At 40.4% G+C, this 14,041-nt stretch overlaps 1 protein-coding gene across 6 annotated transcripts in view; it reads left to right on the forward strand.

Annotated features, from left to right (window-relative positions):
• The window catches only part of LOC123492052 (RNA-binding protein 39-like), a 51,894-nt gene extending 45,063 nt beyond the window's left edge, over window positions 1-6,831 (forward strand). For all 6 annotated transcript variants that reach the window (XM_045223947.1, XM_045223948.1, XM_045223949.1 and 3 more), the window contains 5 exons: window positions 3,549-3,635; window positions 3,935-4,052; window positions 4,231-4,336; window positions 4,418-4,496; window positions 6,230-6,831. In XM_045223947.1, the coding sequence (XP_045079882.1) occupies window positions 3,549-3,635; window positions 3,935-4,052; window positions 4,231-4,336; window positions 4,418-4,496; window positions 6,230-6,333 (494 nt within the window). In that variant the 3' untranslated portion in view covers window positions 6,334-6,831. The remainder of the gene's footprint in view (window positions 1-3,548; window positions 3,636-3,934; window positions 4,053-4,230; window positions 4,337-4,417; window positions 4,497-6,229) is intronic.
• Window positions 6,832-14,041: the final 7,210 nt, after the last annotated feature.

Genomic DNA, 14,041 nt, shown 5'->3' on the forward strand with positions numbered 1-14,041 from the left:
TGTGGTTCTGTGATTTCTGCTCACCGTTCTTGTGATCATTTTGACCCCACGGGGTGAGATCTTGCGTGGAGCCCCAGATCGAGGGAGATTATCAGTGGTCTTGTATGTCTTCCATTTCCTAATAATTGCTCCCACAGTTGATTTCTTCAAACCAAGCTGCTTACCTATTGCAGATTCAGTCTTCCCAGCCTGGTGAAGGTCTACAATTTTGTTTCTGGTGTCCTTTGACAGCTCTTTGGTCTTGGCCATAGTGGAGTTTGGAGTGTGACTGTTTGAGGTTGTGGACAGGTGTCTTTTATACTGATAACAAGTTCAAACAGGTGCCATTAATACAGGTAACGAGTGGAGGACAGAGGAGCCTCTTAAAGAAGAAGTTACAGGTCTGTGAGAACCAGAAATCTTGCTTGTTTGTAGGTGACCAAATACTTATTTTCCACCATAATTTGCAAATAAATTCATTAAAAATCCTACAATGTGATTTTCTGTATTTTTTTTCCTCAATTTGTCTGTCATAGTTGACGTGTACCTATGATGAAAATTACAGGCCTCTCTCATCTTTTTAAGTGGGAGAACTTGCACAATTGGTGGCTGACTAAATACTTTTTTCCCCACTGTATAACCTGGATTGCCATTGCATTTCATTTTTTACAAGCAATTATTATTTTAGCAGACAATTATTGTGGTTCATCCTATATTCTCCCTAACATCCTTACCCCCTTGCAACAGATGTGGGATAAACACACACGCACATACTCTAACACACTCAACCCCTTTCCTCCACAAACAACCATAAAATCAGATGCTCAACGGTTATTACATCCCAGAGCCCAACTCAAGAAAGGACCTGATTTACGAATGCATATACAGTTACAGCTGTTTGAGAAAGCATGCAAGATTGAGTGAAAATTGACCAATGTGAGATTTGATTAATCTATTTAATCTATGTCAAGTCCTAGGTGATGGAGATCAGATCCACCCTCTTCACCTGAGACACAAACACCCCCGTTGTAACCATTTTTTCCCAAGCATCTCCGTGCAGTCAGACCTTTTGATTATTTTGTGCCACCTGGGCCACAATGATAAGCCCCCTCTCTGATTGTCCGAGTGTGACCCCCTCCCCGTGTGTTACTGCAGCCAGTGTTGCCAGCACTGCCACTACCTGGGTGGGGGTACCCCACCGGAATCCCCACCGGCTAGGTACAAGGTCGTCAAGGTTCACATTAGCAGCTTTGAGAATTTCCTTGTATATTATGCTCTCCCATCAGGGGGCTCTGGCTTTGTAGGACCAACCCTGCCAGGCAGGCTCAGAATCTTGAGTGGGCGGTACTGCTCAAGTAGGTCTCTGACCACATTTATTTTCCTGTTTTGGCTGCATATAGGCAACTCACAGCAGGTCAATAAAACAGATGGGGACTTCTCTTTGGTGTATGGGTCTCTCAGGTGGGTGTCTAGGATATAGGGTTATGGATCGTTCCATCATGATAGGACAAAAAAAAATATATTAGATGTATACTGTGCTTCAAACTTTGTGGCAACAGTTTGGGGAAGGCCAGTTCCTGTTTCCGCATGACAATATCTCTGTGCACAATGCGAGATCCATACAGAAATGGTTTGTCGAGATTGGTGTGGAAGAACTTGACTGGCCTGCACAGAGCCTTGACCTCAACCCCATCAAACACCTTTGGGATGAATTGGAAGGCCGACTGCGAGCCAGGCCTAATTGTTCCAACATCTGTGACCGACCTCACTAATGCTCTTGTGGCTGAATGGAAGCTTGTCTCCGCAGCAATGTTCCAACATCTAGTGGAAAGCTTTCCCAGAAGAGTGGAGGCTGTTATAGCAGCAAAGGGGGGACCAACTCCATATCAGTGGTGGAAGAAGTACTCAAATCTCATACTTGAGTAAAAGTAAAGATACCTTAATAGAAAATGACTCTAGTAAAAGTGAAAGTCACCTAGTAAAATACTACTTGAGTAAAAGTATTTGGTTTTAAATATACTTAAGTATCAAAGTAAATGTAGTTGCTAAAATATACCTAAGTATCAAAAGAAAAAGGGAAAGTACAAATAATTCCTTATATTAAGCAAACCAGACGGCACAATTTTCTTTTCTTTATTATTTACGATAGCCAGGGTCACACTCCAACACATTTGTGTTTAGTGAGTCCGCCAGATCAGAGGCAGTATGGATGACCAGGGATGTTCTATTGATAAGTGTGCGAATTGGACCATTTTCTGTCCTGCTAAGCATTAAAAATGTAACGAGTACTTTTGGGTGTCAAGGATAATGTAAGGAGTAAAAAGTACATCATTTTCTTTAGGAATGTAGTGAAGTAAAAGTTGTAGTACTTTTAAAGTATTTTTACTTAAGTACTTTACACCACTGCTCCATATTAATGCCCATGATTTTGGAATGAGATGTTCGATGATCAGGTGTCCGCATACTTTTGGTAATGTAGTGTATATTAGCTAGCTATTTCTTTTCAGCAGAAAATAAATCTTGTCTTGATCGGATTTGAATTGAGCTAGCTAGCCCTCTCCAGTTTGAAAGCAATTCCGAGGTTCAGTACCGTATTTTCCGCACTGTAAGGTGCACCGGATTATAAGGCGCACCTTCAATGAATGGCCTATTTTAGAACTGTTTTCATATATAGCGCGCACCGGATTATAAGGCGCATAGAATAGAAGATACTGCAGTCAAACGTTTGACTGGGGTTGCGTTATGCATCCACTAGATGGAGCTGTGCTAAAGGGAATGTCAACAAAACAGTCAGATAAAGTCTAACTTTATTAAGCGTTCTGACAACAATTTTGGGGTCTTTATACACACACAAGTGGTGTGGGACTGTGAGTAAGCACAGTACCGGTGTTTACTGACTACGGTAGCCGTAATGCTGCAAGCGGTGCGGCTTTGTAGTTTACCAGTCGTACTGAAACATTTCATTATTATTAAATTGTTTTTATTGTTTTTTCATACTGAAACATTTTGACAGAGCGCCTTGTACAACCAGTATGGATCAACCAATTAACCAATTGATCCATATATAAGGCGCTCCGGATTATAAGGCGCACTGTCGTTTTTTTTGAAAATTAAAGGCTTTTAAGTGCACCTTATAGTGCGGAAAATACGGTAATTTTGGGCCGGTTTCTATGGTTATTGTTTTCCGTTTTTGCCTTTTCCCAATTTCTTATGGTTTGATTGTGCAGCTGCCATAACTGTAAACTATACTCTAGTAAAAGCGAAGAGTCCTCTATGGCCCAAATATATGAAATCGAGTCATCTGAGCTCGTAGTGAATAACTCAATCATTACGTTATTCAGTATACGCAGCACTAAATCTGGCGGGAAAACCGACCCGACAGGGAGAATGAATAGAGCGGTTTCCAGGCAGGCTGGTGGCACAAAATTATCATAGATGAAACACATTGCCAACTTATTAGAGCTTTTGAACATAAGAAAATACTAAAAGCTACATAATGCAGCTTTAAGAACCAAATCATAAAGTGTGAACAAGGATGAATGTCGAGCCCAATATCTTCTGTCTTTCAGGCACTGGACTGCAGATTCCCCCAGCAGCACAGCAAGCCCTGCAGATGAGTGGGGCCATTGCAATTGGTGCAATGGCCGCTGTATCAGGTAATAAAAGGATGATCAATTGGACAAGCCTATCTGACTGCCATGATTGGTTTTCTCTGAGCTATTTGGAGAAGGCAGGTTTCATCCAGCATTGATCAAATCTGTTGGTTTGCAAGTAAGACCCAGATTGGTTGATATGGTGCGAGGAGCTGGTCTGTTGTGAGACTCGTGTCAGAATTGGGCTGGATTGAACATAAATAAATAATAATAAACATTAATAAATGTTACATTTCTAGTACATAGTTCAGTTAGTTTAATGTGATATGATTGATTTTGACACTTACTTTTTAAACTTTTAGCTGCCATGAATCCTGCAATGAATATGAACAATATGAACAGGAATACAGCTATGAACCTGCCATCACAGCCACTTGCTACACACTGTTTCCAGCTGTCTAACATGTTCAACCCTCAGTCGTAAGTATTTAACATTTAATAAAGTTCTTCAATGCAGCATCTTTCTCTCCCAAGTGGGCCAGCTGATGAAAGTACAGAAACTATAGACTTCTTGGACCTGAAGGTGTTATTTGTTCCCATAGACTGGTTCCTAATCACTAGTCCTTTGTGGGTGATAATTTCCCATCTGATTTTACAGTGAAGATGACCCAGGATGGGATGCTGACATTCAGCATGATGTCATTGAGGAATGCAACAAACATGGAGGAGTTGTGCACATATACGTTGATAAGAATTCCACAGAAGTAAGACTTTTATAAGTGTAGTTGAATGGTTTTGAAATGGTCTTAAATAGCACTCATTAAAGTTATTGTGTTTCTTTTTAGGGCAACGTGTATGTGAAATGTCCAACCATTCCTGCTGCCATGGCTGCAGTAAACGCATTACATGGTCGATATTTTGCAGGTAAGAGGATTGGCTAAAGAATGTGGTACTCAATTATGAATTGTCATTGATGGAGTCATTCTAATATATATATATATATATATATATACACACACACACACAGTAGGGAGAACAAGTATTTGATACACTGCCGATTTTACAGGTTTTCCTACTTACAAAGCATGTAGAGGTCTGTAATTGTTATCATAGGTACAATTCAACTGTGAGAGACAGAATCTAAAACAAAAATCCAGAAAATCACATTGTATGATTTTTAAGTAATTAATTTGCATTTTATTGCATGACATAAGTATTTGATCACCTACCAACCAGTAAGAATTCCGGCTCTAACAGACCTGTTAGTTTTTCTTTAAGAAGCCCTCCTGTTCTCCACTCATTACCTGTATTAACTGCACCTGTTTGAACTCGTTACCTGTATAAAAGACACCTGTCCACACACTCAATCAAACAGACTCCAACCTCTCCACAATGGCCAAGACCAGAGAGCTGTGTAAGGACATCAGGGATAAAACTGTAGACCTGCACAAGGCTGGGATGGGCTACAGGACAATAGGCAAGCAGCTTGGTGAGAAGGCAACAACTGTTGGCGCAATTATTAGAAAATGGAATAAGTTCAAGATGACGGTCAATCACCCTCAATCTGGGGCTCCATGCAAGATCTCACCTCGTGGGGCATCAATGATCATGAGGAAGGTGAGGGATCAGCCCAGAACTACACGGCAGGACCTGGTCAATGACCTGAAGAGAGCTGGGACCAAAGTCTCAAAGAAAACCATTAGTAACACACTACGCCGTCATGGATTAAAACCCTGCAGTGCACGCAAGGTCCCCCTTGCTCAAGACAGCGCATGTCCAGGCCCGTCTGAAGTTTGCCAACGACCATCTGGATGATCCAGAGGAGGAATGGGAGAAGGTCATGTGGTCTGATGAGACAAAAATAGAGCTTTTTGGTCTAAACTCCACTCGCCGTGTTTGGAGGAAGAAGAAGGATGAGTACAACCCCAAGAACACCATCCCAACGTGAAGCGTGGAGGTGGAAACATAATTCTTTGGGGATGCTTTTCTGCAAAGGGGACAGGACGACTGCACCGTATTGAGAGGAGGATGGATTGGGCCATGTATCGCGAGATCTTGGCCAACAACCTCCTTCCCTCAGTAAGAGCATTGAAGATGGGTCGTGGCTGGAACACACAGCCAGGGCAACTAAGGAGTGGCTCCATAAGAAGCATCTCAAGGTCCTGGAGTGGCCTAGCCAGTCTCCAGACCTGAACCCAATAGAAAATCTTTGGAGGGAGCTGAAAGTCCGTATTGCCCAGCGACAGCCCTGAAACCTGAAGGATCTGGAGAAGGTCTGTATGGAGGAGTGGGCCAAAATCCCTGCTGCAGTGTGTGCAAACCTGGTCAAGACCTACAGGAAACGTATGATCGCTGTAATTGCAAACAAAGGTTTCTGTACCAAATATTAAGTTCTGCTTTTCTGATGTATCAAATACTTATGTCATGCAATAAAATGCAAATTAATTACTTAAAAATCATACAATGTGATTATCTGGATTTTTGTTTTAGATTCCGTCTCTCACAGTTGAAGTGTACATATGATAAAAATTACAGACCTCTACATGCTTTGTAAGTAGGAAAACCTGCAAAATCGGCAGTGTATCAAATACTTGTTCTCCCCACTGTATGTATGTTTTGTCTAAACTGTCATAATTTCCTTAAAATGTTCTTCACAGGTAAAATGATCACAGCGGCATACGTCCCTCTCCCGACATATCACAACCTTTTCCCTGACTCTGTGACGGCTACCCAGCTCCTGATCCCTCGTGCTCGCCGATGATCTCTCACTGCAAGACACGAAAAACCCAGATTGGTGGGACAATGTATAATAGATTTTTTCCTCTTCCCTTTTCTCTCTTTATAAGTTAGACATTTTAGTTTGTGGTCGGTCTTTCAGTCCTGCAAGTTATGGCAGTATGTTTTTATTTTATGTCAGTAAGATCACTTTCTTTCCTGCAACATGTTTTTTTGACTTTCCATATGCAAAAAGAATCAAAGCTTTACTTGCACGTCCAAACATGTGTTGGGTATTGAGGGTGGAGTTTCAGCCAGTCTAATAAAGGGATTGTAGTCCCTGAAGAGTTTATTGGTTGATCTGGACAATTGACCATTTTATATTTTGTAAAGTTTGTTCTTGTTCATACATTGTCTTGTGCTTGAAAGCTTTGATGGGCATGTTTTCCCTGATGAAGTGTACAACTTAGACACCGAGACATAAGAAAAGAGGATATAAAATCTTTTTGGAGAGAAAAAATAAAATTCTAACATTGCAGTTTCATTTATACATCAGAATATTATTCAATGTTTTAAGCTCCATGAGCTCTGAAAACATAATGACTGATTTCATTTGTGCTCGTTTAGAGACCATTTGGTTTTTCAGTATCTGTTTTCTAATCAAGATTAGATTTTTATAAAGACTTTGATTAAAATATATTTTAGTTACATTCCAGTAGTTTCTTTCCTTGCTCAATACTGTAGGTAGCACAATTATATTATCCCCCCATTTGGTATAAGCATACATAATATACCCACAAAATATATAAACTTCCAAGTAAATCAATAACTTGATTGGAAAAAATGCCAATGCTGATGAGTCCCAAAGATGCAAACCTCAGTTACAGATTGACTGGTCAACCGAACAGGCAATATCGAACTGACTTATAATAAAAAAAACTTTTGTAGGCAACAGACCAACATAAAGGTTGCTACATCCATTTTTTTAACTTTTAAATTAATGATATAAACTGTTTGATTCTTAAAGATTAACTTAGCTTAGTTCAACTGTCATGCCTCATCTCTTTACCAAAACAGTGGAGGGGTGAAACATTTTGTGTGAAGAAAAAGAACTTGTGAAAAAACAGTATTCGGCTAAACAGTTCAAACATGATACACAATTTAAGATTTTCCACAAGCATGTGGTCTGTTTATTTCAAAGTAACAAACATTTCAGTATTGCAAACAACCTCCATTGACAACATATCTGAGATCATACTGTAATTAAGCTTTGGTATGAATTTGGAGGAACACTGGGCTCTATTTTAACAAACCTAACGCAATGGTCAATCTTAGCGCATCACTGTCGAGTTGTGTGTGTATCAAATATATTTGCGATTATCATAGCTGCAATCATGGGCGCAATAGCTGGTTTGATGAGGGCTTGACCACTCACATGCCAATCAACGTTCTCTATGGCTTACAGGTTTTTTTATCGCTTTGGTGCATCTAGAAATACGTTTCACATTGCAATACATGATCATATAAAGTAATTGCCTTTCACAATTCAATGCTCACATTACTTTTGATATGATTCACTTCTCTTTTGTTAAGTAATTTTACTATTACTTAATCCGACTGCTCTTAATTGATGATCACTTAAACATTTGTAAACCTATAGATTTTACATGTAAACTGGTTTTTCGTCTACACATTTTGAGAACTACATAATGAAAATGTATGTCTGTAAAGTGAAACATAAGTATGATACATATTCAAATGTACTACTATGATGATGGCTATGATGATTTAACTTCACAGTAAATGTAAAAAAAAATCTGATATTGACAAGGTCAGAGATGCACTGTATGTAACAAATTAAATCAACGTTTATTGGTTACATACACAGATTAGCAGATGTTGCAGCAGGTGCAGTGAAATGCTTGTGTTTCTAGCTCCTACAGTGCAGTAATACAATATCAATACCAATACACAAATAATCTAGAAAGTCCAAACTGCATTGGTCAATACAGTACTGTAATACCGCAATATATGCAATTTACTTAGCAGACACTTTTATCCAAAGTGACAACAGTCCACACATTTTGGTATGTGACCCCAGTGGGATTCGAACCCACAACTCTGGTGTTGCTAGTGCCATGCTCTTATGAACTGAGCCATTTACAGAACCACTACAACACATACAGTACCTTCAGAAAGTATTCATACCCCTTGACTTATTCCACGTGTTACAGCCTGAATTCAAAATTGATTAAATATATGTTTTGTTTTGCCAACCATCTACACACTACCCCATAATGACAAAGTGAAAACATGTTTTTAGAAATCTTAGCAAGTTGATTGAGAATGAAATACAGAAATATCGAATTTACATAAGTATTCACACCCCTGAATCAATACTTTGTAGAAACACCTTTGGCAGCGATTACAGCTGTGAGTCTTTCTGGGTAAGTCTGTAAGAGCTTTCCACACCTGGATTGTGTGACATTTTCCCATTATTCTTTTCAAAATTCTTTAAGCTCTGTTAAATTGGTTGTTGATCCTTGCTGGACAACCATTTTCAGGTCTTGCCTTAGATTATTAGCTAGATTTAAGTCAAAGCTGTAACTCGGCCACTCAGGAACATTCACTGTCTTGGTAAGCAACTCCAGTGTAGATTTGGCCTTGTGTTTTAGGTTATTGTGCTGCTGAAAGGTGAATTCATCTCCCAGTGTCTGGCAAACTGAACCAGCTTTTCCTCTAGGATTGTGCCTGTGCTTCGCTCCATTCTTTCTTTTTTTATCCTGAAAAACTCCCCAGTCCTTAACGATTACAAGCATACCCATAATATTATGCAGCCACCACTATGCTTGAAAATATGAAGAGTGGTACTCAGTAATGTGTTGTATTGGATTTGCCCGAAACATAACACTTTGTATTCAGGACAAAAAGTGAATTGCTTTGCCACATTTTTTGCAGTACTACTTTAGTGCCTTGTTGCAAACAGGATGCATTTTTAGAATATTTTTACTTTGTACAGGCTTCCTTTTTTTCACGCTGTCAATTAGGTTAGTATTGTGGAGTAACTACAATGTTGTTGATCCATCCTCAGTTTTCTCCTATCACAGCCATTAAACTCTGTTTTACAGGCCTCATGGTGAAATCCCTGAGTGGTTTCCTTCCTCTCCGGCAACTGAGTTAGGAAGGACCCCTGTATCTTTAAAGTGTCTGGGTGTATTGATACACCATCCAAAGTGTAATGAATAACTTCACCATGCTCAAAAGGGATATTTAATGTTTGCATGTTTTTGTTTTTTTACCCATCTACCAATAGGTGCTGTTCTTTGCGAGACATTGGAAAACCTTCCTGGTCTTTGTGGTTGAATCTGTGTTTGAAATTCACTGCTTGATTGAGGGACCTTACAGATAATTGTATGTGTGGGGTACAGATGAGGTAGTCATTAAAAAATAATGTTAAACTCTATTATTGCACACGGAGTCTATGCAACTTCGTATGTGTATATTAAGCACATTTTTACTCCTGAACTTATTTAGGCTTGCCATAACAAAGGGGTTAAATACTTATTGACCCATTTTTCTTAATTTGTAAAACTTCCACTTTGGTATTGTGTGTAGACCAGTGAGAAAAAAATATTTATTTAATCAATTTTAAATTCAGGCTGTAACTCAACAAAATGTGGAAAAAGTCAAGGGGTGTGAATACTTTCTGAAGGCACTGTAAGTACAGTACTGTAAAATTCAATACACAATTACAATACAGGTGCATTCGGAAAGTATTCAGACCCCTTAACCTTTTCCACATTTTGTTAAGTTACAGCCTTATTCTAAAATGTATTTAATAAAATCATAATCAATCTACACACAATATCCCATAATGACAAAGCAAAAACAGTTTTTTAGAAATGTTTGCAAATGTATTTAAATAAAAACAGAAATACCTTATTTACATAAGTATTCAGACCCTTTGCTATGAGACTCGAAATTGAGCTCCGGTGCATCCTGTTTTCATTGATCATCCTTGAGATGTTTCTACAACTTGATTGGAGTCCACCTGTGATAAATTCAATTGATTGGACATGATTTGGAAAAGCACACACGTCTATATAAGGTACCACAGTTGACAGTGCATGTCAGAGCAAAAACCAAGCCATGAGGTCAAAGGAATTGTCCGAAGAGCTCCGTGACAGGATTGTGTCGAGGCACAGATCTGGAGAAGGGTACCAAAAAATGTCTGCAGCATTGAAGGTCACCAGGAACACAGTGGCCTCCATCATTCTTAAATGGAAGAAGTTTGGAACCACCAAGACTTCCTAAAGCTGGCCACCTGGCCAAACTGCGCAATCGGGGGAGAAGGGCCTTGGTCAGGGAGGTGACCAAGAACCCGATGGTCACTCTGACAGAGCACCAGAGTTCCTCTGTGGAGATGGGAGAACCTTCCAGAAGGACAACCATCTCTGCAGCACTCCACCAATCAGGCCTTTATGGTAGAGTGGCCAGACGGAAGCCACTCCTCAGTAAAAGGCACATGACAGCCCACTTGGAGTTTGCCAAAAGGCACCTAAAGGACTCAGACCATGAGAAACAAGATTCTCTGGTCTGATGAAACTAATATTGAACTATTTTTGCCTGAATGCCATGCGTCACATGTGGAGGAAACCTGGCACCATCCCTATAGTGAAGCATGGTGGTGGCAGCATCATGCTGTGGGGATGGTTTTCAGTGGCAGGGACTGGGAGACTAGTCAGGATCGAAGGAAAGATGAACGGAGCAAATTTCAGAGAGATCCTTGATGAAAACCTGCTCCAGAGCACTCAGGACCTCAGACTGGGGCGAAGGTTCACCTTCCAACAGGACAACAACCCTAAGCACACAGCCAAGACAAGTCTCTGAATGTCCTTAAGTGGCCCAGCCAGAGCCCGATCAAACATCTCTGGAGAGACCTGAAAATAGCTGTGACGCGACGCTCCCCATCCAACCTGACAGAGCTTGAGAGGACCTGCAGAGAAGAATGAGAGAAACTCCCCAAATACAGGTGTGCCAAGCTTGTAGCGTCATACCCAAGAAGACTGAAGGCCATAATCGCTGCCAAAGGTGCTTCAACAAAGTGCTGAGTAAAGGGTCTGAATACTTACGGAAATGTGATATTTACGTTTTAACAACCTGTTTTTGCTTTGTCATTTTTGGGTATTGTGTGTAGATTGATGAGGGAAAAAAAACAATTGTATCAATTTTAGAATAAGACTGTAACGTAACAAAATGTGGAAAAAGTCATGGGGTCTGAATACTTTCCGAATGCACTGTATGATTGCCATCCCCATGAGCGTACCACCCTCCTTCAGGCCATGGATGAGGCATTGTCTTGGAAATTTCAGTACTGAGAGAGACTTGGACAACCATTCAAGCTATCATCTTTATTTAACATTGATTAATTATTGTAATAATGAAGCCGTCGAACGCACCCTCTGAAGTGTGTGTTGCCGAGAGCTTAACAAAAAATGAAAAAACAGAGATATTTTATAGGAGACCTAAAAATGCTTAGTCATGGCTGGTTCCACCCCTTCCATGCAGATTGGGGGCACCATAAGCCACTTTGGGTTCATCTCCTGGTCATCTGCCTCTGGTGTTATTTTTAACCCCACCTCATCTTAGTTTCCCAGATGCCAGGATACTGAGGCCTTTGTTCTGCTCCCCAGGCCCTCTCTATCTGGTTAAACATACACCACATCTTATCTATGGAATGCAGGCTGTAAATCAATTGTCAGCTCAAGCTATCTCTAGTGACCATACACCCAGATTAGCTGCAGGGAGTTAGTGGAAACCATCCCTTTACCAAAACCCAGTATTAGTAGAACAGAAATGTCTTACTATTTGTTAAGTATATAATTTAACTATTATTATCAAACAAATCAGGTAAATACTTATTTTTTCTCTCACAGCATGCAATGACTTCAATCCAGATCTATGTCAGCCTTAGATTCGCCATGCCAAAATATTTTTTCCTAGGTGCATGAACAATGAGGATATTTACTGCGATTTCGATGAGAACCTATGGCCAAAGGCTCAAGACAGGCTTGATACAAACAAGTGCCTGCTAAACATTGTTTCATTTCTATCATTTGATTACATTGTGAACTATATCTTCAATAATCAAACCTTTGATCACACATGGTATAGTAATTGTCATCAATCCCCCCGGTACTGCTGCTCATTCTGTTCACCAGCTCCGGAGGTCTACGTCACCGGTCTTCTAGGCGTCACTGACCTGGTTCATTACCACCAACCCCGGACTGTCTTGTCTCATTACGCACAGCTGGTTCCCATTCCCCCTGAATGGTATGTGTATATATGTGCTCTCTGTTCCCCATTGTCCTTGTCGATTATTGTCCCATGTCCGTTGGTCTCGTGAGTACATTGTATTACAGTTTACATGCCGAGTAATTGTGCACTTGTTATTAAGGGTCTCATCCCGTGTATTATTTAGAGGTTTACACCTCACTCTTTTGTTTGGGTTACAGCCCTGTGTTATTTATATACAACTGTGGAAAAAATTAAGAGACCACTGCAAAATTATCAGTTTCTCTGGTTTTACTATTTATAGGTATGTGTTTGGGTAAAAAATAACATTTTTGTTTTATTCTATAAACTACTGACAAATTTCTCCCAAATTCCAAATAAAAATATTGTTATTTAGAGCATTTATTTGCAGAAAATGACAACTGGTTAAAAGAACAAAAAAGATGCAGTGTTGTCAGACCTCGAATAATGCAAAGAAAATAAGTTCAGTTCATTTTTAAACAACACAATAGTAATGTTTTAACTTAGGAAGAGTTCAGAAATCAATATTTGGTGGAATAACCCTGATTTTCAATCACAGCTTTCATGCGTCTTGGCATGCTCTCCACCAGTCTTTCACATTGATGTAGGGTGACTTTATGCCACAAAATTCAAGCAGCTCGGCTTTGTTTGATGGCTTGTGACCATCCATCTTCCTCTTGATCACATTCCAGAAGTTTTCAATGGGGTTCAGGTCTGGAGATTGGGCTGGCCATGACAGGGTCTTGATTGACCTGGCTGTGTGGCATGGCACATTGTCCTGCTGAAAAAAACAATCCTCAGAGTTGGGGAACAATGTCAGAGCAAAAGGAAGCAAGTTTTCTTCCAGGACAACCTTGTACGTGGCTTGATTCATGCGTCCTTCACAAAGACAAATATGCCCGATTCCAGCCTTGCTGAAGCACCCCCAGATCATCACCGATCCTCCACCAAATTTCAGTGGGTGCGAGCCATTAGACGACCAGGTGTTGGGCAAAGCTGAAAATTGGACTCATCAGAGAAGATGACCTTACTCCAGTCCTCTACGGTCCAATTCTTATGGTCTTTTGCAAACCTCAGCCTGGCTCTTCTTTGCTTCTCATTGATGAAGGGCTTTTTTCTAGCTTTGCAATACTTCAGCCCTGCCCCTAGGAGCCTGTTTCGAACCGTCCTCGCCGTGCACTTCACCCCAGCTGCCGTTTGCCATTCTTTTTGTAGGTGACTTGATGTCATCCTACGGTTGTTGAGTGACATTCAAATGAGTTGGCGGTCATCCCGGTCAGTAGAGAGTCGTTTTCGCCCTCTGCCGGTCTGTAGCTTTGTTGTCCCCAATGTCTGCTGCTTGAACTTGTTCTTAGGTCTTTGACATTTTAAGGATGGAAGCAACCTGACGCTCACCGTATCCCTCTGCCAGTAAAGCCAGAATTGAACCCTACTTTTCC

This window comes from Coregonus clupeaformis, chromosome 12 (genome assembly GCF_020615455.1).
Source record: "Coregonus clupeaformis isolate EN_2021a chromosome 12, ASM2061545v1, whole genome shotgun sequence".
Classification (NCBI taxonomy): Eukaryota; Metazoa; Chordata; class Actinopteri; order Salmoniformes; family Salmonidae; genus Coregonus; species Coregonus clupeaformis.